The sequence below is a fragment of the Ursus americanus genome, chromosome 25, assembly GCF_024610735.1.
Source record: "Ursus americanus isolate L20-20 chromosome 25, mUrsAme1.1.p, whole genome shotgun sequence".
In the NCBI taxonomy this organism is placed as follows: Eukaryota; Metazoa; Chordata; class Mammalia; order Carnivora; family Ursidae; genus Ursus; species Ursus americanus.
In genome coordinates this window covers 28,256,356-28,282,168 of record NC_142151.1, presented here as the reverse complement: position 1 = coordinate 28,282,168, position 25,813 = coordinate 28,256,356, and the positions used below count along the sequence as shown (strand labels likewise).

Sequence of the window (25,813 nt, the reverse complement as noted above, 5' to 3'; positions counted from 1 at the left end):
TTCCTGCCTGGGCGTGCTTAGAGATAATTTAAATAGACTTTAGTGCTCTATTGGCCCTCTGTGAATCTCAGAGGCGTGTAAAGGGAAGGAGCTCGGTTATCATTTTGACCTAAGCTCATGCCAAGAAAGCTGTGAGCCAGAGGACCTCCCCTTGGCTTATATGAGAATGCCTTGCCTCTCTGTCCTCTCAGCTGATGGGAGGGAGGGATTGCGGTGCGGGCCTTACTTTTTGCAGGACGACCTAGCGACCCGTCTGTTCCCACTTCCTTCCTATATCCTCTGTAGGATGCTGCGTCCTAACCCCTTTCTGCTCTGCCTCACTGACAGCACAAGGATGTGACAACTGACTGCAGACGCTCCTCTGAGGTCCAGTCCAGAGCGATTTTAACCTCATCAGTGAAGTCACGTCTCCTTGGGTCTCGGGACTCTCCAGCCCACCATTGCCCATATACTCCTTTCTCCTTCATCTGGTCACCGTTGAGGCGGGCCTTTTTCCCGCAAAGGGATAATTGGCTCTCTTATTTCTTTAAGAATTGTTCCTGACCTTCATAATACTGAACCGCTGGAAGTTCTGTGGGAGGGATCATAGTGCTGGTATGTGCCCAGAAGTTGCACAGCTCCTAGCCCCTGCCTTGGTTTTTCCTCGCTTTCGGCTCTCACAGCCAGCAGCTCTGCAGAAGTGGAGACATTCCTTCATTCTTCCCTTCATCCTTCTATCCACGCATTCAGCACATACTCATTCCGTGCCCGGCCAGGGACGAGAGAGGTTCTTTCCTGCGGGGGCATATACCATACTGGGGGAGACAGGCGTTGTGTAAGTAATTACACGAGTAACTGATGACAGTTGTGAACAGCGGTCAGACGGAGAGCATGTGCCGGGGAGACCGGGCCAGTACCGGTTAAGATCTCTTGAGTTCTGGCCGCTTGCAGGGCACGTGCCACACCATCTACAGGCATGAAGTCACTTAATGCTCAGAATAACTGTTAGCCGCATTTCATAGAGGAGCAAACAGAATCACAGAAAGTGACCTCTCCAGAGTCACCGCATCCTGGGTGGAGCCAGGATTTGGATCCCTGTCTGTGCGACTCGGGAGCCAGAGGCTGGCCCCCCGAGTACTTCTGCCTCCGAGGACGGAACACAGAGCAGGGACCCAGACATCTCCCAGGACATCTGCTGCCCAAGGCCTGGGCTCACATTTGTACCATGAGATCAGCCCAGACGTTCTGAGTGTAGCAGGGGTCATGACCTGTTTGAAAATCTCACAGAATCGTGCCCCAGAATAATGTACACACACACAGTTACGCACAAACTCTTAGGGCTATCCTCCCACTCTCTCTGTTCATTTAGAATAAACATCTCGGCATGAGGTTGTTCTTGAGGTCTTTTATCATACCATTCAGGCAGCAGGAAAGAAACAGTTGAACAAAAACAAATGTTGGAAGCCTTTCTACAGGAAGAACAATTTATTCCTAAATTTTAAGATTGGGCCACAGGAATGGAGTGGGATTTCTTTGATTTGACATCACCGTTAGGAAGAAACATTTTCAGTGAAAGATCAGCTCCTGAAAGTTGAATTTTTTACTCTTCTTTCTTTTCTAAAAATTTGGATATCATTTCCAACACGCGGAGAATAACATTCCCTGACTCCAGTCTCTTGCCTCTTTCTCTGAGAGTAACCCCAATCCTGAATTCATCACTTTTCATTTCTATGATTATTTTCATGCCATTACTTAATATGCATATACCAGTGAATATCAAATAGTATTTTTTAACGTATTTTCAAACTTTATATAAATAGTATCACCTGCTTTTCATTTAACATTGGGATTTTGAGATACATCATTGTGGATATGTGTAGCTGTAGTACATTCATTTTAACTGTTGTGTAGTATTTAATTATCACAATTTATCTATTTTTCTGTATTTATAATTTAGGTTATTTGCACATTTTTTCCTATTATAAACTATGTTGCAATAGATATTGTGTGTGTGTGTGTGTGTTCGCGCAAATACATGTGGGTTTCTCGCAGGCTTAGAAGTGGAATTGCTGGGACCACGGAGAGATGCACGTTCAGTGTGTCCTGTACTGAATCATTGCTCTTGAAATGATTGCAGTGACGCCTGAGAAACCCCTTTGCTTTGCTCCACATTTTGGGCATCACTTTGTAGTGTCAGACGTTCTAATTTTTTCCCATTTGGTGGTTATGAATTCTACCTCAGAGGATTCATGAAAGAAAATGTAATCAAGGTACGTTGGATAGATCAGCTACGAACAGTATTTTACAAGATCATAATTATGCAAATCCCGATACCACTTCAATCAAATATTTTGAAAGAAATCTCTCTGGAGGATGAGGGGTGAAGAGGGTGTGTGAATGTGTGTGTGTGTGCACGTGTGTATGTGTGTGTTGGTGACCGTGTAAGAGGGACTGAGACCTAGTCTTCTATAGTAGTAGGTCAAGATAAGTTCTAAAATAAAAAAATAATGTTTAATTATGTTCTTTTCAAAACATTGTATACATACCAGCAACAAAAGAGCTAGAAGACTTGAGAATGGTTGCTTCCAGGGAACAGGACTTGCAAGGGGCCAGGGGGCTGTTATTTCTTGTTGCAAGCCTACTCACTCCGTCGGACTTTCTCTCCCCTCAGCGCCACGTGCACGGTTCGGAGCAATGGCGCCATCCATCAGCGCGGCCCACAGCAGCCTGCGAGCCCTCAGCCCCCCTCGCTGCCCGCGCACCCTCACCGGGAGAACGGGAAGCAGCATCGATTTCCTCACCGAGGAGCTTGGGGTGGCTGCCACTCCCCGTCGCCACCAGAACCCAAGAGCGGTGGATTCCCAGTGTCTCCTCGAGCTGTGTGGTCCCTGATGAGGTACTGAGCTGGGCTCCCCATGCCCATTTTCACCCTCCAGCACCACCTGGTGTAGCTGGGTGGGCGGAGAAGTGAAGTCCTGAGTGAGTGTCTTGTGCCTGCCCCTCTCTCTCCCTGTTGCCCTCCCTCCTCCTCCTCTTCATTCCTCCCTTTTCCTGTATGAGATTAGGTAAGAAAGGAGTGGCTAGAAGCAGCAGGTAGACCCCCCGCTGTGTGCCTTGATCTGGAAGCACAGGGTGAGGTGTGGGTCTGTGAGGCCGCACTTAAGGACAGACACCTGACTGTGTCCCTGGTGGAAGAGCCTTGCGTTGGAGAGCAGGCAGCCTCGGAGCGTGGGGGTGTGGGGGAGGCTTGCGTGCTGTGTTGCCCTGGTCCCTCCCCCCCACTCTTCTTGTGTGTCACAGGAATTTATTACGGTGCGAGTATGGGAGGAAGCCCAGGGGACTCTGCTTCTCGGAAATGTTTTTGAGGATACAGGACAATCTTTTCTAAAGCATGTAGTTTTCTTTCTTTTAAAAAATATTTTGATCCAGCCATGAAAATTAACATAGATTTATCAGAACGGCTCTCACTAAATTAGGTTGCCTCTAAAATAGCCTGAACCGTGGGCAAGTCAGAATTTAATAACGATGGAAATTAGGTTCATCCTTTTAGCACTTTACCACTTCACATTGCTGTTCTTATTCCTCTTTGCAGTCCCAGAAAACCCTAATTATTTCCACCTTTGCCTGTTTTTGGATCTTGCTCCATTCATTCATCAACAAATAGCTATTAAACATTTGTCATGTGCCAGGCACTGTTCTAGGCACCAGGGATGTCCTGGTAGATAAGGAGGACAAAGTCCTTACTCTTGCTTAGTTTTCTTTCCAGTAGAAGAAGACAGACACTAAATAACTGCCAAGAAATGAACAGTGTGATAGAGAGTGATGGGTTGGTTGGTCAGGGAAGGCCTCCTGAATTCTTGTAATGAAAGGAGGAGCTCGTCGTGCGAAGACCTGCCAAGATCTGGGCAGAAGATTCTAGACTTGGGGTAATGAGCAAGTGGGAGTTGGAAGGGGCGAGGTCAGGGAGTGGCCAGGCCCAGATAATGAAGGGCCCTGTTGGCCATGAAATCAAGTTTGGATTTTATTCTGGGTGGCAAGGGAAGAATTTAGAGGTTTCTTGTTTGTGTTTTGAGTGTGGAGAGAAATGATTACGTTACCTTTTAAAAATGTTCACTGGCTTCTTTGTAGTGCTTGATGGAGGGGGAAGATTAAAGCAGAGAGGAGGGTTCAGAGGCTTTTATACAGATTGAGTGAAAAAGAAAGGTCTTGGCCAAGGGTGGCCAAGGACTGGGGTGAAGTGCTGTCTTGGATTTGGGACATCTTTTGGATATAGGTCCCACAGGACTTGCTGATGCTTGGGATGAAAGGGAGGGGGGTTAGGGAAAGGCAGGAAATGAGGATTTGGGGGTTTCTGGCTTCAACAGTTGGGTGGACGGTGTTGCCAGTTACTGAGATGGGAAGGCTGGGGAGAAATAGGTTTTCTGAGAATTGGGGGAGGATGAAATCACAGAAGTGTATGAAATTCCTGTGGAAGGAAGAAGAGAGGTAAGAGAGAGTCCTATCATGGAGGAAATCTGTACTTTTTTATGGAGGGCTGTGGAGGAAAAGAAGACAGAGCATTTTAAGGAAATTATGAATTTTTTAAAGAAAGGCCAAGGAGGAGAAAAAAGAAGAATTAATAGAGTATTGGAGACTTCGAAGGTGGCTTCCACACGTGACTCTCATGAAGGAGGGCCCATGTTGGACTTCGCTCACATTTGTATCCCCAGTTACTTTCACAGTATCTGGCTGATCTTAGTTGCTCAAATATTTGTGAAATGACTAAATTAATGAATTGATGGGAAAAAGTATTGGAATTAAGCACAGAAAGAACATTTTCAATAAATTTGGCAATGAAGGAATGGTGGAGGGGCGCCTGGATGGTTCAGTCGGTTAAGCATCGGACTCTAGGCTTTGGCTCAGGTCATGATCTCAGGGCTGAGAAATCGAGCCCTGCGTCGGGCTTCACATTTGGCGGGGAATCTGTTTCAGGATTCCCCCTTTGCGCCTCCCCCTGCACTCTCTCTCTCTCTGTCTCTCAAATAAATCTTTTTAAAAAACTGAGGGAATGGTGGAAAAGGATGTCATCTGGAGGTGTGTTAGGTTTTTGTTTTCATATTTTAAATTTGATGGACGTGTGTCTACGTAGATAAGTTGTAGAGAGCAGAGATGAAGGACATTGCAGCAGAAAGGGATGGATGAATTATGAATACCGGGGGGATGCTGCTGAATGTCTGATACCTGGCTCTCCAAAGAAAGGAAAGCCGAACTTGCAGAGTTCGCCAATTTCCTGTAAATACTCCTACCGCGGCTCATTTCAGGCTACAGATGTGACATCGCTGACCGTGGAGTTGGGGGCAGATGTGCTTGAAGCCCACTGTTGTGCATTGTTTCCACTGCCTCATGGACCACAGACATAATCTCAAGGGCAGAGGTAATAGTGAAACGAAGTACACTAAGGAAGTGGCGAGCTTTGGGTGGTTATCACCTTTGTAATTAATATGATTCTTAAAGTTTTTAAGTTGAATTTTTAGGAATAGCTGTATTTAATAACTGGCTTGCAGAATTCCTAAAAATTTAATAGTCATCTTCTGCAAGTGCAGGGTCCCAGGAGAGGACTTAGCTTAGGGGAGGAGGCTGGACACCTGTCGCTTGATGTGGAGCTCGCTTCTCTGTCGAACTCCTGGGAGGTAGAAAGATTCTTGCGATCATCCTTGGACCGTAGATGAAGCACCTTTTGACTTGCTTCGATATAGGGTTTGGCGCTAACACGTTGAATCAGATGACATTCTCTTGTAGGTTACATTTTTTTTTTTTTTAACCCTGAGCAGCAGGGTATTTATTTCAGAAACGATGGTGTCTGACGAGCAGTATACAGCAGAGCTGGAACTGGGTCCGAGGTTTGCTGAGTTACTGTGTTTGTGGGCAAGAAGGACCATTTATTTTCCTTCCTTTGGAAAGTTGTCATATATTTTCCCTCTTTTGAAAGGAAAAGTATTATATTTTTGAGTACACATTTGATTAGTATTAAAATTATTTTTGAAAACTATGCCCGAACTTTTGTCAGAAACTGGTCAAATAAAAGTCCAAGAAGGTTAGTGCTGTCCTGGTTTGTAAGATCTGCAGACGGTGTTGCAGTCAACGGCTCCTCTTCTTACTTGATCCTGGATAAGACGTGATCTCCATGAGCCTATGTTTCCTCATCTGCAAATAGGGAAAGCAGTAGCAATGACCCTTTACTCTCCGAGTGGTTGTCGGTACTGAGAGCGACAGGTAAGAAGCAGGTGAACGGGTACCTGGCGCACAGGTGGCAGCCAGCCTCCTGAGGATTACTAGTTTAATATTATAACTATTCTCTGTCCCGTGTGGGTTTCTGGACAGCAGGTGCCTCATGAAAATGGTGGACCTACAGGATGCGGGCAGGGGATGAGACGTTTGTGTGGGATGGGTTTTCTCTTTTGTTTCTGGATCGAATGTCGAGCCTGTTTGCTAGTACACATTTGTATTGCGTGCATGGCATTAGTCTGACAAAAAATTGGGCTGAACACTGGTCACTTAACGTTTTCAGAAGTTACCACGCACAGGGAAAAATCCCAACCCAGGAAAAAAAAACAAACCCATATTTATTCAGTTGCTGGGTTTTCTGCATGGTTTGGTGATTGACTTATGGGTAGAAAGTACACTAAAAAACCTCAGACTTAGGGTACACACTCTGGAGTCAGATCAAATTTTAGTTGATACTGTGTTTTACTGAATTACTCCGTGTGAAATGAATGTTTTGTATGTAAACATTCCTTCCCTTATCTCCTTCATTATGTTAAATTCACTCACACATGGATACGTTTTTTTTTTCCACATTGGAAAGGTCAGTGAATTCTCCATGGAATCTTATCTTCATAACTCATATCGGCATTTTTATATAACTGTATAGTCACCTATCACGTGTGTACTTGATTGATTTCGTATTTAAACGGCAGTGATCACAATAGGCGTTGAAGAACAGTTCTTGGCTCAATAAATTCTTGCTCATTTCCTCTTTTGTTCAGAGGCATCTGTCATGGGTCCTTCACTCAACAGTATTTACTGAGCACATACTATGTGCCAGACACCATCTTTGGTGTGAGGAATATGGCGGTGAAGAAAACTCAGCCCTGCCCTCATGGAACTTGGCTGGATGACAATCACGGTGTTTTTACTTAAAATGAACTCATTTTCTACCTTTGTGGGCAATGCAGGGGTTAGATTTCTCAGTTCAGTGGGTCTTAAAAGTTTTTCTTGTAAATGCCTTACACATAGGTATGCAAATCAAGAAACTAAGACACGTTTAGGACTGGAGAACAATTTGGCACTAAAGTGAATTTGTGAGGTAATTAAATTCAGGGGACTTAGGAAGGCATATAAATATTTTGACCTTCACGGACGGAATGGGTAACTGATCTTTTTAAGTGTCGTTTTAAAGCTTGATTTCTGGAGACCTTGCATTGCACTTTTTCCCCAAAGTAAGAAATGCTGTGCAGATTAAACTCCCAAGGTGGGGTTTTGAACTTTCATCCGCACATAGGATCCTGTGAGTAGGGCAAGGGTGTTGCAGATCATAATTAATAGTCACATCTTAGCTTTGAGAGAGACTTCATGAGCTGGCGAAGTGTGTTATGCAAGTGACAGCAAAAAAAATCTGTTGAAAGCCTGTATCACTGACTAATGACTGGGTTCTCTTTTGTCCCCCCTCTTACCCCCAGTTTTACACACTTTTTCTGTTGACTGGTTTCAGATGAGCCATTTTCAATCTTATCCAGCTGCTGCTTTCCAAAATGAAATGACCAGGGGCTCCTGGCTGGCTTAGTCGGGAGGACATGGGACTCTTGATCTTGGGGCTGTAAGTGCGAGCCCCACGTTGGGTGTAGAGATTACTTAAAAATAAAATCTTAAAAAAAAAATTACACGACCTCATGAAAGAGGTATGGAGTTAGCTAATAGGTCTACACAGAAAATCATCCAGTGGTTACAGGTGAAGTTTGTGGGTTCATAATAACAAATACACTCCCTTACTTTAAAATCTCTTAATGCAGGAGTGAACCTCGGTGATGAATCCATATTGAGACACAGATCACCTCATGGAAGTAGATAGTAACTAAGATTTTATTATAAAGACACTGCAAATTCTTCAGTTGTTGCTTATCATTTTTTTCCACTTTGCTTTGTTTAAAGATGAACTGAGCCACATTTTGCTAGAGAATTTTCTCTCTTCCTCAGTGGTATAAATTCTTTGGGCTTTAGTTATTCTTGGATGGCCGTATCCAGATCACTATGACTTATTCTGGGGAGGCAGGCATGTGATGGGTGGAGGGTCCAAGAAAGCAATAACTTAGGCTGCAGTTTATAAAGACACTAACCAAACCAGCCAGCATAATTATTGTTAAAAATTATTTATTATCAAACCGCTGTATAACTGTTTCCCCTCTCAACCTATCCTCTGGGCACAGTATCTCAATGATACCTCTCCTGACTTTTGTCCCATACACCCTGAGCTTTTTCATAGTTTGTCAACTTCTTTTTAACATAGTGAACTGACCATAGCTTTTTTTGCTAAGACCCCGTGGTACCTTTGGATGTCAGTGAACTGCAGACATGCTTAGTGAATGCTTAGGCACTGGAGAAAGGAGGTGAGCGATTGCTGTAGGCATCTGTCTTCCTCCCGTAGAGAAAGAACTATTTTACTGGGAAGGTTGAACAAATGGTGGTGTTTTGCTAGAGGAGTGATGGAAAGGGTGGGATATTTCTTTTAAAAAGTGTTAAAATGTAGATTAAAAAGTTATTTTTAAGTCTGTGTGATGGGTTTCTCAATTAGGACCTGTGTGTATTGCAGTACTATCATTCATGTGCCTTTAATGTCCATTAGTAGGGTCGACTTACCCAAGCTGGGCTTTCAGATTCTTTTAGAGTAGCTTTTCCGAAATATGGAACTTAGCAGAAAAGCATTCTCTTGTGTGGATAGAGAACTAGAAGAGAATTGTTTTTTCCTCTTCCTGTTTCCTAACCATGAGTTGAGAGTGATATTCTTTTTGAACCAGGCCTAGCGTATGTGGTGCGGCAGGAATTATCTTGATGTGGTACGGCAGGAATTATCTTGATGCGCTCGTCTGAAAGCTTGTTGTAATCTGCTTTGGTTCTTGAACTGAGCTCAGCACTAAAATGGATCATTTCAGTAAAGTGTTCCTTGGATTCATTCAGAACTTAGCACTAAAAGCTTCTTCCAAATAAATCACATGCTAAGGAGGCAAAATTCCTTTTAATTTATGGGTAGCAGTTGGTAGAGTTCCTAACTGCTGACAGCCCCTGGTTCGTTCTGTTTAATCTTGATGGGGTACTGATTCTTGGCAATCTTCGATCCCCTGTGAATTTCAGTCAGTAGATGGTAAGTTCTTTCCTTTCTCAGTGTAGAGCAATCAAGCTTAGGCATCTGCTTTCCAACTGGATGCACAGGGACATATGTTGAAAGAGAAAACTATCGGAACGTAGGCATTTCTGGTTGGCATGCAGTTTTGTCATTGTCACAATAGGCTCTTCATAGGAGAGGATCCCAGGCCGCCTGCTTTTCCCTCCGCTCACCAGCCCTGTAGGGAGCACTCCACCTCTGTCCTGTGTGGTTAAGAGGCTGCGTGGCTTCCAGGCCACCAAACAGCTCTCCCGTCTTATTCAGAGCACAGCAAGGGCTCTTAACGATGTTTAGGGAGTTTACTGCTGATTTCTATGCTCTTTTTGTTAATGCTACTGATCCAGCTTAATAATGTTTTTCTCTTTATCTTTTTAAGTGTTAGCCTGCTGAGAGGTTATAGAGTGATTATAATAGCAGTATCAGTTCATCTTAACATTGTAAACACTCAGGGTGTATATAAATAACTCTTTCACGAGAACCTGGTGCAATGCCAGGTGATCTGTTCATGGTGGCTTCCGATAATTGGGTGGGATTTTCAGTCTGTCGTTCTGAAAATTGTCTGCCACCGGTTTTGATCTGGTAATACGTTTTGTAGATGGAATGTATGAGAATCTTAAAAATACACATGCTTGAGAAACCCTTTTTTTTTTAATTGAAGAAGAGTTTGGAATTGTGCAAATGCAAATGATTTGAAACTTCCCTTCTGCAGAAGCAAGCAACATGATCATGCTTTTCCAAATCCATGTCAACATAAGAGGTGCCACTGTTGCCCCCGCGGGGTGTGTACTTAACCAGCCGCCAGAGATCGTGTTACAGGTTTTATGGGCAGCTTACAAGTTGAATTCTTAGAAAAATCTATGAGGGAGACAGTGTACGAGGACTGTGGGCTCATACCAGAGTGCCTGGGTTCGAATTCTCTTCCACTGCTTACCATGTATACGGTCTTTGGCCAATTCCTTCAACTCTCAGTGTCTCCCGTTTCCTCGTGGGGAGGCGGCAGTCCTACCGGTACCTACCCCATGCGGTTATTGTGAGGAACGAACGCGTTCATATAGGAAAAGGCTTTCAAATAGCTTTTCATTAACGGTCGTGCTAGGATTTAGCTCCTCTTGCCCTCATGCTTACATTATGCCAAAGCCAATGTGGAAGACTCATTGTTTAGAAATCTTCTTTTTAGTCCATTCACCTTTTCTTTGCTATATTTATGAAAGAAAGTGGTATAGTCTTGCTTTTACTTGTTTGTGATATTTAGTTTTCTCTTTTTCATGAGTTTATAATATTTTAAAGGGAAATGATTATACAAGAAAAACATTCTTGTACCCATGATGGAAAGTTCACTGAAGTTTAACAGGAAAATAGAATTCTCATGTTAACACTTATTCTTGACTGACGAATACCATGATCATTATGAATGGTCTCAAAGATGTGTTTAGAGCTATTCTTAGTTTATTAGTCTAACAGTCGACTTTTTAAAACTCATAGTTTTTATGTTTTTAGAATTACTACAGAATAAAACATCACTTTAGTAAACAAATCATTAGGTTGAAAATAAAATAGACTTAATTTATTGTTTTTTTAGGTAGGTGATCAGATAACCATACAGGAGGATGTGTTTCATGTTGTAGATTTATGAATTTTTAATGCCATTCATGTTATTCAAACCACGATCTTTATTACTGTATATATAATGTAGAAAATACGTATTGATTTTGAAATCACCCAAAGCAGCTGTCTCCATGAGGAGCCTGGCATTAAAGATTTGCTTGTAACGATTTAACCTCTAAAAGTATCGGTAAAGTGTTTAAAGGGAACATAAGTATGGATTTTTAGGGAATGAAGGCGATTAATAGATCATCATTTGGAAAAAAATAAACCAAACACAAACAATCAACCAGAGTTGGACGGAGGGGAGGAAGAATGTTTGTCTCATGTTAACAGCGAGACATGCCCTCAGTCCCTAATGAATAAACACTACATTTCAGCTTTCGAGTGGTAGAGCTTTCAATTCCTGACAGTTACATCTTTATCATAGATTTTTTTTTGATACTTTGCATTTGGCTCCTTAAGTAATTTTTCTCTGCGAGTGTGAAAGGAATGTGACTTTGTGTAAAGAATTATGATCTGTACTGCAATTATGATGAATTTTTTTGATTTAAAAAAGTTGTTTGGGGCACCTGGCTGGCTCAGTCAGTGGAGGGTGAGACTCTTGATCTCAGGGTTGTGAGTTCGAGCCCTACATCGGGTGTGGAGATTACTTAAAAAAAAAAAAAAAAAAGCTTAGGGGCGCCTGGGTAGCGCAGTCGTTAGGCGGCTGCCTTCGGCTCAGGGCGTGATCCCGGCGTTCTGGGATCGAGTCCCACATGGGGCTCCTCCGCCGGGAGCCTGCTTCTTCCTCTCCCGCTCCCCCTGCTTGTGTTCCCTCTCTCACTGGCTGTCTATCTCTGTCAAATAAATTAAAAAAAAAATCTTTAAAAAAAAAAGCTTAAAAAATTAAAAATAAATAAGTCATCTATTTACAGTTTGGGTTTTCAGGCAAAGTCAGTGAGACTGTGCATTTATCCTAAGTGCAATTTGTTTGTCTCTTCCTTACCGTGTATAATTTACAGCTGCAAAGGATAGGTAAACCTTTCAGATAAATCGAGATTGGGTGCCAATCTCCAGTTATTTTTAAGCAGAAAATACAGGTATGATAATCTTGATGGCAAAGAGAACATGATGTCTTGAACACTGAAACTGTCATCATTGTCCCTCATTGCTATTTGTGAAAAGTCTCAACGATGTAGGGTTGCTGATAGGTTTTTGTTTTTTGGGTTTTTTTTTTTTTGGAAAGGGAAGAGTTATTTCCCCGGGTGGGCTGTGGGTGCAAAGAAATCAGAGGCGGCACTGGGTGTAAGGAGCAGGGCCTGGTTGGTGGGAAAACTGGGTTCACTCTGATTCTGATTTGCTGGGGTCCTCGGGCCAGTTACTTTACTGCCCTGGATTTTGTTTTTCTTACCTGTGACCTAACACAAGGGAGACAGGGTGGACTGGTTTCTGGTCATTTGACAATACTCTCTCCGAGGTCTGTTTTGGCAAGACCCTTATGAGACTGTGCTGTCACTGTTCCTCTTTGTGTCTTCCATGGGCACGTGTGGGTTGGAAGGAGGTGGACCCTGAAAGGAGACGACACGGAGAAATGACCATCATGAGGGGCTCTCAGAGTAACTAAATGGACAGTGGAGGAAATTTTGCTAATGTGTGTTTTGTTATTTTCTCATTTCCTTTTCCATCTTGAATTCTTGATGACCCAGAGTCTTTAGAACTGAAGTTAAATGTCTTGATGAAAACTGTCAGTAGGGAGAAAGGTGAAGTTCTGCCTTCAGTCACCCTGGCTGTAATCAGGGCTGTGCCTTTGGAAGCGGACTCCTGCTGCTGACTCTTCAGAGGCAGTTTGTTGATTCATTTCATTAATCAACATCTATTAAACACTTAGTATAAAAATGTCTTAGGGATCATTTGCTTGCAAAGAACAAAACCTTCTGAAATGTTGCTTAAGCAAACTGAGGTACTTGTTAGAAGGACACGCTGGAATGTAACAGCACCCCAGCATGGAAACTGAGCCTGGGTTTGGGACAGACAAACTGGCAAAGTCAGCACATTTATTTTTTGCCCCTCTTTGGGGCTTCGTGGTCTTTTGCCTTTTAAAAAGTCTATGTTGTTTTCCTTTCCCCCTCTTTTTAAAGACTGACTTTTCTTAATTTGATGAGTGCAGGGCTGCCTCAATCCTAGCTTCATACAGTCTTTCAGTTAATTCTGCGTAAGAGATGGACTAGAACCACTGTGTCCTGACTCCACATTCCCAAAAAGGAGACTGATCGGCCCAGCGTCGATTTGCCTGCAGCCCAGGGGAGAGGTCATACAGCTAGAAAGATGAGGTCGCCTATGGTGGTAAGTGCAGTTAGATATCTGCACACTGAAGGATGGGATACACAGCATAGCGTAGCTTGTCAGCCTGGGAGATCTGGCTTGAGCCGGCCTTCACAGATGAGACAGTGAACTGAAGAAAGGCAGGACGGCTTTCCAGGCAGAAAGGACAGCATGAGGGAGAACACGGCGGCGTGAACCTGCAGAGTGCATGTGTGTGTACGTGTGTGTATATGCATACATCCACGTGTGCTCGTGTGTGTGCATGCATGTATGCATGTGCACGCGCTTGTGTGTGTGTGTGTGTATGTGTGTGTGTGTACAGCACCAAGCAGCTCAGGATTCGAGTAGTGGGAGATGGCTGAGAAGGTTGGCAGGAGCCCTGTCATGGAGGAATTTGGGAGAGACGCCAAGGGACTTTGACTCCTGCATGTGAAGGGCAACAACAGGTGCAGGGGCGTGCTCGTCTTTGCTTTAGACTCGTATGTATGAGGAGTCTGATCATAAAGCCAGATGGAGTGTATTACTTAAGTGAAGATTAAAACACTCAAACCATTTGATATTAATTTGTATACTTTTGAGAACGACAAAGCAGTAAATCTGAGATTTTTAACGTATTTGAATCCTGCATATTTGCGAAGCCTCCATATTTTCTCTTTATCTGTTAAGGCTGTACCTTCTATAAAATTTTCTCTACACGTTTTTGTCATTTTGGGAGAATTCTTATATTTAAGGTAAGTTACCAGGAGCCTTAAGAGTGCATTTGCCCATGGTAGGGAGAGGCTATCCCATTTATCCACACCTGTTAATTGATTTAAGCCTTTTCGATTTATGATTTTCTTCTAAAGAATAGAAATTAATGGAAATTTCATGGAGGTGATAAACCCTTCCTATTATGCATTCTGTATGCAAAGTTTGATATAATTTTGATTTCTGGTTTCTGATTAAAATCATCGTTTCTTCTTATGTGTATTGTGTCCAAGCAGCTGTTGTGTTTTGTATTGGCACAGATAATTGCTTTTCTACTTGGCAAAGAAAATGAGCAGATGCAAAACAAATATCTTTTCCTGGCACGGTCGATTGGAAGCTCTGCAGCCCAATGTTGACGATGTTTTCCTAAGTAATACAGCAAGTGCAGCTCAGTGTCAGACTGCAGCTATTAACTGCCAGGAATTCACTTTGGCCAAGATAAATTCTGACCAAGTTTGTATATTCGACTGAGGTTTCGAACTTAAATATAAGAAACACAGTTTAGATTTCACATAAGGAAAATAGTATGTTGACATTTGAAGGCCTTTCTTGATGCAATTGCCCCCAAAAGTGAATCTTGAACTTCCTTCATTGTTCACCTTTAATCATGCTGGAACAGCGGTACGTACGCTCAGCGGTTAGGTGCATGGCTCCTGGAGTCACACAAAATGGATTTAAGTCTCAGAGTTCGCATTTCGTAGCAGTATAAACTTGGATTCAGTGGTTTCCACATCCATAAAATAGGAATAATCAGTTCTTATAAATGGCATGAAATATTTAAAGCATGAGGCCCAGTACAACACAGGCCCCATTAGCACTTGTGCACTAATCTGAAAATGTCCGCTCTCTCTGCATTCGGGCATGGGGGAGAGTCGCTGTCTGTCTAATATGGCTGTGGTGCTGCTTGTCAGTGTCTTGACAGTTCCAGCTTAAGTGGTCGTTGCCTCATTCCATTGGGAGGTGAAAGAGCCAACATGGATTGCCTATTTCAAGCCAGGAGAGAAACTTTTTTTTTTTTAATATTTTATTTATTTATTTGACAGAGAGAGACAGCCAGCGAGAGAGGGAACACAAGCAGGGGGAGTGGGAGAGGAAGAAGCAGGCTCCCAGCGGAGGAGCCTGATGTGGGGCTTGATCCCAGGACTCTGGGATCACGCCCTGAGCCAAAGGCAGATGCTTAACGACCTAGCCACCCAGGCACCCCAGGAGAGAAAATTTTAATTGTCACCAAGTCCTTGGGAAGTAGGTCTTCCCACCACATTTACATGTATGTGAAAGGCAAGGCGCACAGAGGTTGCATAATTTTCCCATCATTACATAGCTAGAATGTGGAAGATCCAGGATTTGAACCCACATCCATTTGGTTCTACTATATTGGTTAGCAAGGCCAGGTCCCTTATCATATTTTCTGGAAAGATTTACAAGAAACTTCTAGAAAGAACTATTATGGGGAACGCAGAAGGATACTGGGAGCATCAGTCTGTTCCTTTTTTCTGCATTGCGTGGAGCCCGAGTGGCTTGACCCCATTTTACATGTTGGGTGTGATGATGCTGTGTTTGGCTCTTGGCTACGTCCTCATCACGCTTTAGTTATATAAGGGGATTTCACTGTTTATAACACCCAGCTTAGCACTTTTTAGAAAACCGCTCTTCACTTTAAAGTGAAATGCTAGGTGGGATGTGTCACATTTCACCTGTAAGCAGTCATTCAATACCGTTTTTCAAAAGTTCTGTAAGGCAACTGTGCACTAGCTGTTCAGTAATAGACACAGTCCTGGGTCCCGATGATTGGATCTGCTCAGTTTTCTGCTGGATGGTTGTATCGCTCTTCAGGGAAACATCTCTATGTGCGACACTTCTGAAAGACAGATTGTGTGTGTGTGAGAGACAGAGGAAGGTAGAGGTAGTATTGTTTTGTGGATTTTCTTTTTTTTTTTTAAGATTTTATTTATTTGTCTGACAGAAAGAGAGAGCGCACAAGCAGGGGGAATAGCAGAGGGAGAGGGAGAAGCAGGCTCGACGTGGGGCTGGCCTGGGATCATGACCTGAGCCAGAGGCAGGTGCTTAACCATCTGAGCCACCCAGATGCCCCTGTTTTGTGGATTTTTAAAAAAGATTTTATTTATTTGAGACGGAGAGCATGAGTGGGGAGGGGCAAAAGGGAAGGGAGAAAAACTCCGAAGCCGACTCTGCACTGAGCACGGAGCCCGACGTGGGGCTCGAGCCCAGGACTGTGAGACCATAGCCTGAGCTGAAACCAAGAGTCAGACGTTTAATTGACTGAGCTAGCCAGGGGCTCCTGCTTTGTGGACTTTTGATTGGGACTTTAAAAATTACTGTATATCAGAATATTACTCAACCATAAAAGAAGAATGAAATCTTGCCATTTGCAATAACGTGGGTGGGCCTAGAGGATATTATGCTAAGTGAAAGACAAAGAAAGAAAAATACGATAGGCCGGGTGATAGGTATTAAGAAGAGCATGTGTTGTGATGAGCACTGGGTGTTACATGCAACTAAGGAATCATTGAACACTACATCAAAAACTATACTGTACAGTGGCTAACTGAACATAGAAAAGAAAAGAAAAATACCATAGGATTTCACTTACATGTGGAATCTGAGAGACAAATAAAAATGAAAAAACAAAAGCAGAAACAGACCCATAAATACAGAGAACAAACTGATGGTTGCCGGGGGTGGGGGTGGGGAATGGGCAAAATGGGCGAAGGAGAGTGGGAGGTTCAGGATTCCAGTTCTGGAATGAGTAAGTCATGAGGATGAAAAGAACAGCATAGGGAATGATGGTATTGTAATAGTGTGTGGTGTCAGTGGTTACACTTGTGAGCACAGCGTTGCAGTTGTTGTCACTAGGTTGTGCACCTGAAACTAATGTAACATTGTGTCAACTATACTTCAGTTAGAAAAAAAAAAGAAATAATGTAAAGAAACTCAAGTAGGGGCGCCTGGGTGGCACAGCGGTTAAGCCTCTGCCTTCAGCTCAGGGCGTGATCCTGGCGTTATGGGATCGAGCCCCACATCAGGCTCTTCTGCTATGAGCCTGCTTCTTTCTCTCCCACTCCCCCTGCTTGTGTTCCCTCTCTCTCTCTGGCTATCTCTGTCGAATAAATAAATAAAATCTTTAAAAAAAAAAAAAAAAAGAAACTCAAGTAAAGCCCTGTAATGAACATGAGAAAAAGAGTTCTGTCCCTGAAGAATTTGCTCTTATGGAAATCTAAACAGGGATGAGACTTTGGGAAACTGTTTGCTATCCTGGATTAGAAACACGGAAACACTATGAACTCTGAGTGCTGATCAAGCGTGAGAGTCCCCACTGAGCGTATGTAGGCAATGGTAAAACTACCCACCACCAAGAGAATCTCAAAAAGGAAATAACTTGCTGAATCTCAAAAAACCAAACATGAACTAGAGATTTTAAAACAGAAATCGTGAACCCTGCTATGACACTCTTAAGATAAAGGAGAAAATGAATTGGAAACTTGTACTGATACACCATGGCCCAGCGTTTTCTCAACGCATCATTTCATCATTCATCATTCAATTGATGACTCACTCCTTCATTCAGAAATTATTTATTGTTTACCTGTTTTGTGCCTCGTTAAGGAGTAGGGAGGTAATGATGAATAAACAACACATACACGAGAAAAAAACCCTAACAGAGCTAATGCGAACCCATGAAACCACTCGCTGTGGGCACGCCGCAGCGGTTCATTGGGGTCACAGTGCTGCACTAGTCAGTCGTTGTTGTTTTTAACTTAACTTTTTTAGAGCAGTTTTAGAGTCACAGCCAAGTCAAGAGGGGGATACAGAGATTTCCTGTCAGCCTGCCCCCACACATGCATAGCACCCCCATTATTAACATCACTCACCAGAATGGTACGTTTGTTATTAAGGATGAGCTTACGCTGACATGTCGTAACACCCATTGTTCATGGCGTACATTGGGTTCATTCTTGGAGTTGTACGTTCTGTGGGTTTGGACAAATGTATAATGACATGGATTCATCATTATAATATCTCACAGAGTATTTTTCCTGTCTTAAAAATCCTCTTTGCTCCCCTGTTCATCCCTCCCCAGCTCCCCACCCCTGGAAACCATTGGTCTTTTTACTGTCTCCATAGTTTTGCCTTTTCCAGAATGTCATATAGTTGGAATCATACAGTATGCAGCCTTTTTAGATTAGCTTCTTACTCTTAATAATATACATTTAAGTTTTCTCCATGCTTTCTTCTGGCGTGATAGCTCAGTTCTCTTAGTGCTAAGTAGTATTGCATTGTCTGGATGTCCCACAGTTTATCCATTCACCTACTGAAGGACATCTTGGTTGCTTCCAAATTTGGGCTGTTACGAATAAAGCTGTTATAAATATCTGCGTGCAGGTTTTTATATGGGCACAAGCTTTTAACCCCTTTGGATAAATATTACAGAGTGCAATTTGCTGGATCCAATGGTACATGTATATTTAGTTTTGTACCAAACCGTCTTCCAGGGTGGCTGTACCATTTTGCATTTACAGCAGCAGTAAACCAGAGTTCCTTTTGCTCCACATCTTCATCAGCATTTGGTGTTGTCAGCTTTTGAATTGTGGCCATTGTAATAGATGTACTGTTGTTTTTATTTTCAGTTCCCTGATAACATATGATCTGGAACATCTTTGCCAGCTGTATATTTTCTTTATGAGGTGTCTGTTAAGGTCTCTGGCCCATTTTTTAATCATATTATTTTTTATTTTTGAGTTCTAAGATTTCTTTATATATTTTGGATAATAGTCCTTTATCAAATGTGTCTTTTGAAAACATTTCCTCCCAGTCTGTGGCTTGTTTTCCCATTCTTTTAACATTATTTTTCACAGGGCAAAAGTTTTTAATTTTAATGAAGTTCCAGCTTATCAGTTATTTCTTCATGGATCATGCCTTTGGTGTTTTATCTCAAAAGTCATCTCCATATTCAAGCTCATCTACGCTTTCGCCTATGTTATGTTCTCTTCTAGGGGTTTTATAGTTTTGTGTTTTACCTTTAAGTCTGTGATCCATTCTGAGTTAATTTTTGTGAACTCTGTAAGATCTGTGTCTAGATTTAGTTTTTACATGTGGATATCCAGCTGTTCCAGTACCATTTGTTGAAAAGAATATCTTTCCTCCATTGTATTGTCTTGCTCTTTTGTCAAAGATTAGTTGATTATGTGTATGTGGGTCCATTTCTGAAATCTTTATTCTGTTCCATTGATCTGTTTATCTGTTCTTTCACTAATACAATAATTATTGTGGCTCTGTAGGAAGTCTTAAAGTTGGGTAGTGTTAGTCCTCCAACTTTATTCTTCTCCTTCAACATTCTATTGGCTACTCTAAATTATTTTCATCTTCATGTAAACTTTAGAATCAGTTTGTCAATATCCACAAGTAATTTGCTGGGATTTAGGTTTGAGATTGCATTGAATCTATAGATGAAGTTGGGAAGAACTGAAGTTTTGTCAATATTGAATCTTTCTGTCCATGAACTTGGAACAGCTCCCCATATATTTACTTCTTTAATTTCATTTATCAAGGTGTTGTGGTTTTCTTCATATAGATCTTATACTTATTTTGTCAGATTTATACCAAAGTATTTCATTTTGGGGGGCGCTAATGTAAATGGTATTTTGTTTTTAGTTTGAAATTCCACTTGTTCATTGCTGGTATACAGGAAAGCAATTGATTTTTATATATTAACGTGGTATCCTGCAACCTTACTATAATCGCTTATTAGTTCCAAGAGGTCCTTTTTTTTTTTTTTTTTTTTTTTTTTTGTCTATGCCATTGGATTTTCTACATAGATGATCACATAGTCTGTTATTCATATCATTAGTTTTTATTTTTATTTTTTTAGAGGAGAAATTTTAAGTATGGAAGGCTGCTTTTATTTTTTTCCTTTTTTTGGTCTGAGAAATTTAAAATATTCAGGCAAGTATGAAAAAGTAATTATAACAAGTACCCATATTATGTTTGGTCATGTTTATTTCCAGGATTTTTTTTCTTTTTTCCTTCTATTGGTATAGCTAAAGTCTACTTTAACAGTGCGTTTGGTCCCATTTCCTTTGCTGTCTCCTCAGAGGCAGTGCCTGTCCTGGGTTTTACATGTACAGGCTGTTTTCTAAGACCACATCTTTCCCACGTAAATTATGCTTCAACAATGGTTAATCTGGTCATGTAGTCAACTTCCACATAGAAAATGGATTGAAAGTTTTTATGTGACTGAGGAGAAAATATACCCGTGGGAATCTCCAGGTTTTACCTTATTTTGATCTCCTTTTTTTTTTTTTTTAATATTTTATTTATTTGTCAGAGAGAGAGTGCACACAAGCAGGGGGAGTGGCAGAGGGAGAAAGCAGGCTCCTTGCTGAGCAAGGAGCCCAGCGGGGGACTCAATCCCAGGACCCTGGGATCATGACCTGAGCCGAAGGCCAAAGTTAACCAGCTGAGCCACCCAGGCATTCCTAGTTTGATCTCCTTAACCTATGTCTATAATAGACCTGAGGAGTATCTTTGGATCTGGAATAATCCATGGAGGTCTAATCTGGGAAAGCCCCAAATTATGTGAGGCTGACTCAGAGAGTTCTTATTGTCTCCTGCTTTCTTGTCCCCTGTAACAACATCTGCTGTACGGTTGATTCTCAGCCCGGCATAGGTGGGTATGGCTCTTCCGGCCCCCTGACCCCAAGACCTTCCTGATCCCTTAGTCCGTCTGAGCCAGCAGGGGCTCTTAGCAGTACTCAGCTCAGCTTTTGAGGTCTTGCACTGGAGTTACAAGTGCAGTCAACATTCTTCCTTGTCCATCAACTTTTATGCTAGAGTGTTTTATGAAATGTCATCACCTCAATGAGTGTGACTTCACAGGTATTCACTAAACACCTGCTAAATGATGAGGTGACAGTTCTCTTATTGGATGGAATACTGAATTCCAATAACTAATTCTCCAGACTATATTGAGTATAATTAGTAAAAGTAACTGACGTTCATTGAGTATTTGCTGTATTCACACACTGTTTTAAGAGCCTTACATATATTAACTCACTTAATCGTCATAACAACCCTATGGTTTGAAGCCATCGTGGTCTGTATTTTACTGGTGCGATAATGGGGACCCAGGGAGGTTAGTAACTTGCCCTGAATAACAGAGCTAATAGACGTGAGGAGCCTGCAAGTCACATTTCCACAGCCTGGCTCCGACGTCTTTACTCTTAAAATCAATTCACTGTATTTTTCCTCTGCAAAGAGAAAGCTGGTTTTGGTGAAAATTTCAGAACCTCCAAAAGAGATCAGGTTGCCAGTTTGGAGATGCTCCTGTTTGCAGACTGCAGAAGGTTATATGCATTCGTGCCTTCACGAGGGTCCAGCCTCCCGAGTGGGTGTTGGTGTTGCCTTTGGCATGGGCTTCACCTCTGCTCCCCTAACTCAGGTTCCTTTTGGGCTTTAATGAGAACACGTGGGTATATGATTGGTTGTTTAGCTGTGAGATATTTTTAACTAGTCTGGGATAGCCTAGTTATTATGGTAGAAGTGAAATGCTGTGGAGAAGCAGAACTCACACAAACAGATCTACCAAATTACGCTCTGACTGTGTTTACAACCAGTTGGAATAGCCCCAGAGGTTCCAGATAATCCCCTGAATCGTAGTACAGTTTAAAGTGGCAGTAGATGTTTTGAGGCGGAAGGATTCATGCCTCCTAGAAATATTGACCATAATAACATTTGTTGTAAAAAGCAAAGGAAGAAAATAAAACTCCAGATGATCAATATTGAAATTAAAGTAAAATTATTTTTTTAAATGAGCTTTGTGAAAAATTGCTAGTGGCAGTCCAATATGAAAAGCATGGCAAATTTGTGTATTCTCATAAGGCGTTTTGCTCAGATATTTCCATAATGTGATTCATAATACATATATATTCTCCATTTGGTTTGTGGAACTGTCAAAGTAACTTACGATCTTCTAGCTTTCTGCCACAGCCCAGAGGAAGAGTGTGCCAAATGTGAGGGAGTGAAAGGGGAAGCACTGATACTCCGGGAAGGGGTCAGGGATTCATCCACGTGAAAAATTTTTGCGTCTCCTCAAACCCACTTGAAAAAATCAGAGCATGTAAATTATTCTTCAGAAGGCATGTGGCCTTATTAGAGGCAGGCAGGGCACGCCTGGGTGGCTCAGTCAGTTGAGCGTCTGCCTTCAGCTCAGGTCCTGATCCCAGGGTCCCGGGATAGAGCCCCGCAGTCGGGCTCCCTGCTCAGCGGGCACGCTCCTTCTTCCTCTCCCTCTGCCGCTCCCCCTGCTGTGCTCTCTCTCTGTCTCTCTCACTCAAATAAAGAATTAAAATCTTTTAAGAAAATAATAAAAATTAGAGACAGGCAAACTGTGTTCAGCAGAAATAAATAAGCTCTGTGGATATCACAGTCATACCTCCCTGAAGTTTAAGAGACACATGAAAATGTAAGAAGGCAAAAGGCAGTGCTGGATTAGGAATGAATGAATCACAGTTTAAATAGGTACCTTTTGTCTGCTTGGTGAGAAAGCAGATGTACCAACATATATTTTAGGGCACATTAAGTTCCTGGGTTGAGTGAGAGAGAACAGGGATCATTGCATTATGCAAATGTACAAAGACTCCAGCAGTAATATCAGAAGGAAGTTATTTTCTTTAGTGAAATGTTGGATATATATCTTTAAAGAAAAATAAGTAAACATCTTCACGTGCATTAATGTTCTGTGGAAACTGCAATAAAAAAATGGCCTTAGGTTGTCAAAACAAAGAAACGGGAAGCTTCCCAAGAAAAACACTAGAGTGACTGCAGAGCAGTATTGAAACAGGTGAAGAAAAGAACATGATGTGCCGTGTACAGAAAAATTATTGATGGCTCAGAAACTGAGGGGAAGACTGATAAAGAGTGAATAGAAAAGTAGCTCATAAGAAATTCAAGCTCACACCGAGGCATAGAGCCAACCTGATTGCAAATTCTGTCAGGTTGCAACCAGGAGAGGGAGAAGGCAGAAGGTGTGCAGAAGATGGAAATGTTTTTATCAAAATGTGTTAATTCTGGAAGAAAAAGAGACGTGAGTGTGGTAACAGCTGGGACCTTCACCTACCTCTTGAGAGGTAGGCATCCCTATGCCTTCAAAATGGCTGTTGATCTTTGACCTTGGGGATAAAAAAATGTGATTAATAGGGGCGCCTGGGTGGCTCAGTCGTTAAGTGTCTGCCTTCGGCTCAGGGTGTGATCCTAGCATTCTGGGATCGAGCCCCGAGTCGGGCTCCCTGCTCAGCGGGAAGCCTGCTTCTCCCTCTCCCACTCCCCCTGCTTGTGTTCCTTCTCTCGCTGCGTCTCTCTCTGTCAAATAAATAAATAAAATCTTTTAAAAAATGTGATTAATAAATAAACTTCCTAAAAATAAATAAATAAATAAATAAATAAATAAATAAATAAATAAACTTCCTAGAAAATATTAAGGGTTCCCCTTTTATTATGGCTTTTATGTCAACCAAGGACATTCTCACAAGTGCTGCTGCGCGGACAGTGTGGCCCTGGGCCTGGGGAGGCTGACTCTGGTGAATGTGGTTACCCTCTCGGGGCTCTGGGAAGGCGGGAAGGAGAGCGTGAGGCAGTGCTGGGGCCAGACTGCCTGTTTCTGACGCTCCTCTGCCACCCAGGCCTTCTGCGACGTGGCAAGTTAGTTCATCTCTTTATGCCTCCATTTTGTTTGTAAGATGTACCCGATGGAGTTGTTTTCAGGGTTAACTGGATCATCGTTAGCGCCTCGCATTCTGTGTTTAACCATGTGCTGGTTGCTTTTTCTTTCCTTATCTCACTTAAGCCTCATCATAACATATCCGAGTTGGCTTGATTATATCCATGTTTTACCTGTGAGATAACTGAGAAGATGACTTGTCAAGGGTGACATCGTCAGCGTTTGAATCCAGGTCTTCCTACACACACGTCCTTGTTCTCTGTGCTCTGGAGTTTAACATGTGTAAGAGCAGACGTGGGGAACTGACACTGAGGACAGAGGTAGTCTTTGTTCTGGAAGCCCTTGGGTGTTACGGAATGATGTGGGTGGGTAAGAAGTCAGTTCAAATCTGTACTGTTGCATTGGGGAGGGGGCATAAAGGGGTGCGGTGGATAGGGCTGGTTGGGGCTTGCGGTGTTGCTTGACAGACGAGGAGATCATCACGTCACTCTACACCACAGCCCCCTGCAATGGTGACACAAACTCTAGACCCCTCGGTGTGGCTAATAGTAGAAACAAGCTTAAAAAACCTCTCTTTATCCCCAGATACATGCTAAGCACTGTGGTAAGAGTTTTATTATTTATTGCTTAGAGAATTTTTTTGAGATAAGTCCTGTTATTATCAACATTTTATGGATGTGGAAACCCAGGGTGGTAGGTAGCAGAAGTAGGTTTAGAACAGGATTTGTCTGGCCTTGGAGGCAATCTCTGAATCTCCCATAGTGCCTTTCTCTTGGCATGCGGAGACAGATTGGCTGTGAGCCCATCGCTTTATCTTCCTCTCCCAGTGTTTTCCTACTGGAAGGGTTTTTACTCAGCCAAATGTCTGTGCTTGCTTCCACTGAACTATATACCTTGTGTTTCTGGTTGCCATTCTTGTCATTTACGTCTGTATCTTCTTCTTTTCCATTCACTCAGTGATTTCTTCCTGCCTTTGAACACTTTCTTGCGCACGCAGCCCCGTCTGGTTGTCTTATCCTAAGGCCCACTGCACTTGGTAATGCTTTACTGATTTTGCAATTATCACTTGCCACCATGTATTTGTAACCTTTACTATGTGTGCCCTTTTCGAAAAGATTTTAAAGCCTTTGTGGTGTGAGTCTTTTTTAAAAAAGAAATCCCACCAGTGTTTAATACTCTACCTCACACATAGTTTGTACTGAATATTCTTCAACGGACTAATTCCAGGAAAAGAATATTCTGCTGAAATGAAATAATCATAATACATTTGCTAGCTTCTGGGAATTAGACTAACGTTGCTTAAATGTTGTAGTAGACAGCAAGGAGTGAGCAAAAGAGAACAGCAGCCAAGAAGAGCTGTACGGTGATGGAAGGTATATACTGGAGCCACGCGGGAATTGATATTCTGGTGTAGAAGAATTAGGTCAGTTGTGCCAAAAATCTTTAAATGTGTAACAAAAAGTGGCAACTAAAGTGACTGGAAAAAATCTGTGTACGTTTGTATAGCTGTATAGCAGCGTTCCATTTCCTTTTTTGTATCTTAACGGACTTCAAGCATCAGCATTGTTTCTATATTGCTATTATTTGGTTATTGGGCTTCTTTCAAGTAAACAAGAGGAGAAAATAAAATTACTGTTAGGTTTAGAGACCACTACATTTTCTTACAGTACTTGCTTAAAAGGAGCAGTTTATAAAGTTTTTTCTGTTCTTTTTTCGTTTTTCTTTTTCTTTCTTTCTTTCTTTCTTTCTTTCTTTCTTTCTTTCTTCTTCTTCTTTTTTTTTTTTTTGGTTCCGAAAACATAAACTTTACTCTTGGCTGCTTTGCTATTAAGTTGTTAAAAATCCACTTGCTAGACTTTCAGACTGTTATTCAGCCCATTTCTTTTTTGAATTAAATTCTCTTTTAGTAAGAGCTAGAGTTCCCTGACAGAAAACTGCAGAAAATAGATTTTCATTAATTTGACTTTACTACTCACTAGTTACTTCACTATTTCGAATTCTGATTCATGACCTACCTCAAGACTGTGTAGAAT

The 25,813-nt window shown here is 42.1% G+C and overlaps 1 protein-coding gene across 3 annotated transcripts in view; it reads left to right on the top strand.

Moving 5' to 3' along the window:
- Positions 1–25,813, top strand: part of TMTC1 (transmembrane O-mannosyltransferase targeting cadherins 1) — a 253,746-nt gene that overhangs the window by 34,045 nt on the left and 193,888 nt on the right. For 2 of the 3 annotated variants that reach the window (XM_045811777.2, XM_045811776.2), the window contains exon 5: positions 2,651–2,875. The exons of the other annotated variant lie outside the window; for it this stretch is intronic. In XM_045811777.2, the coding sequence (XP_045667733.1) occupies positions 2,651–2,875 (225 nt within the window). The remainder of the gene's footprint in view (positions 1–2,650; positions 2,876–25,813) is intronic. 3 annotated transcript variants of the gene reach the window in all.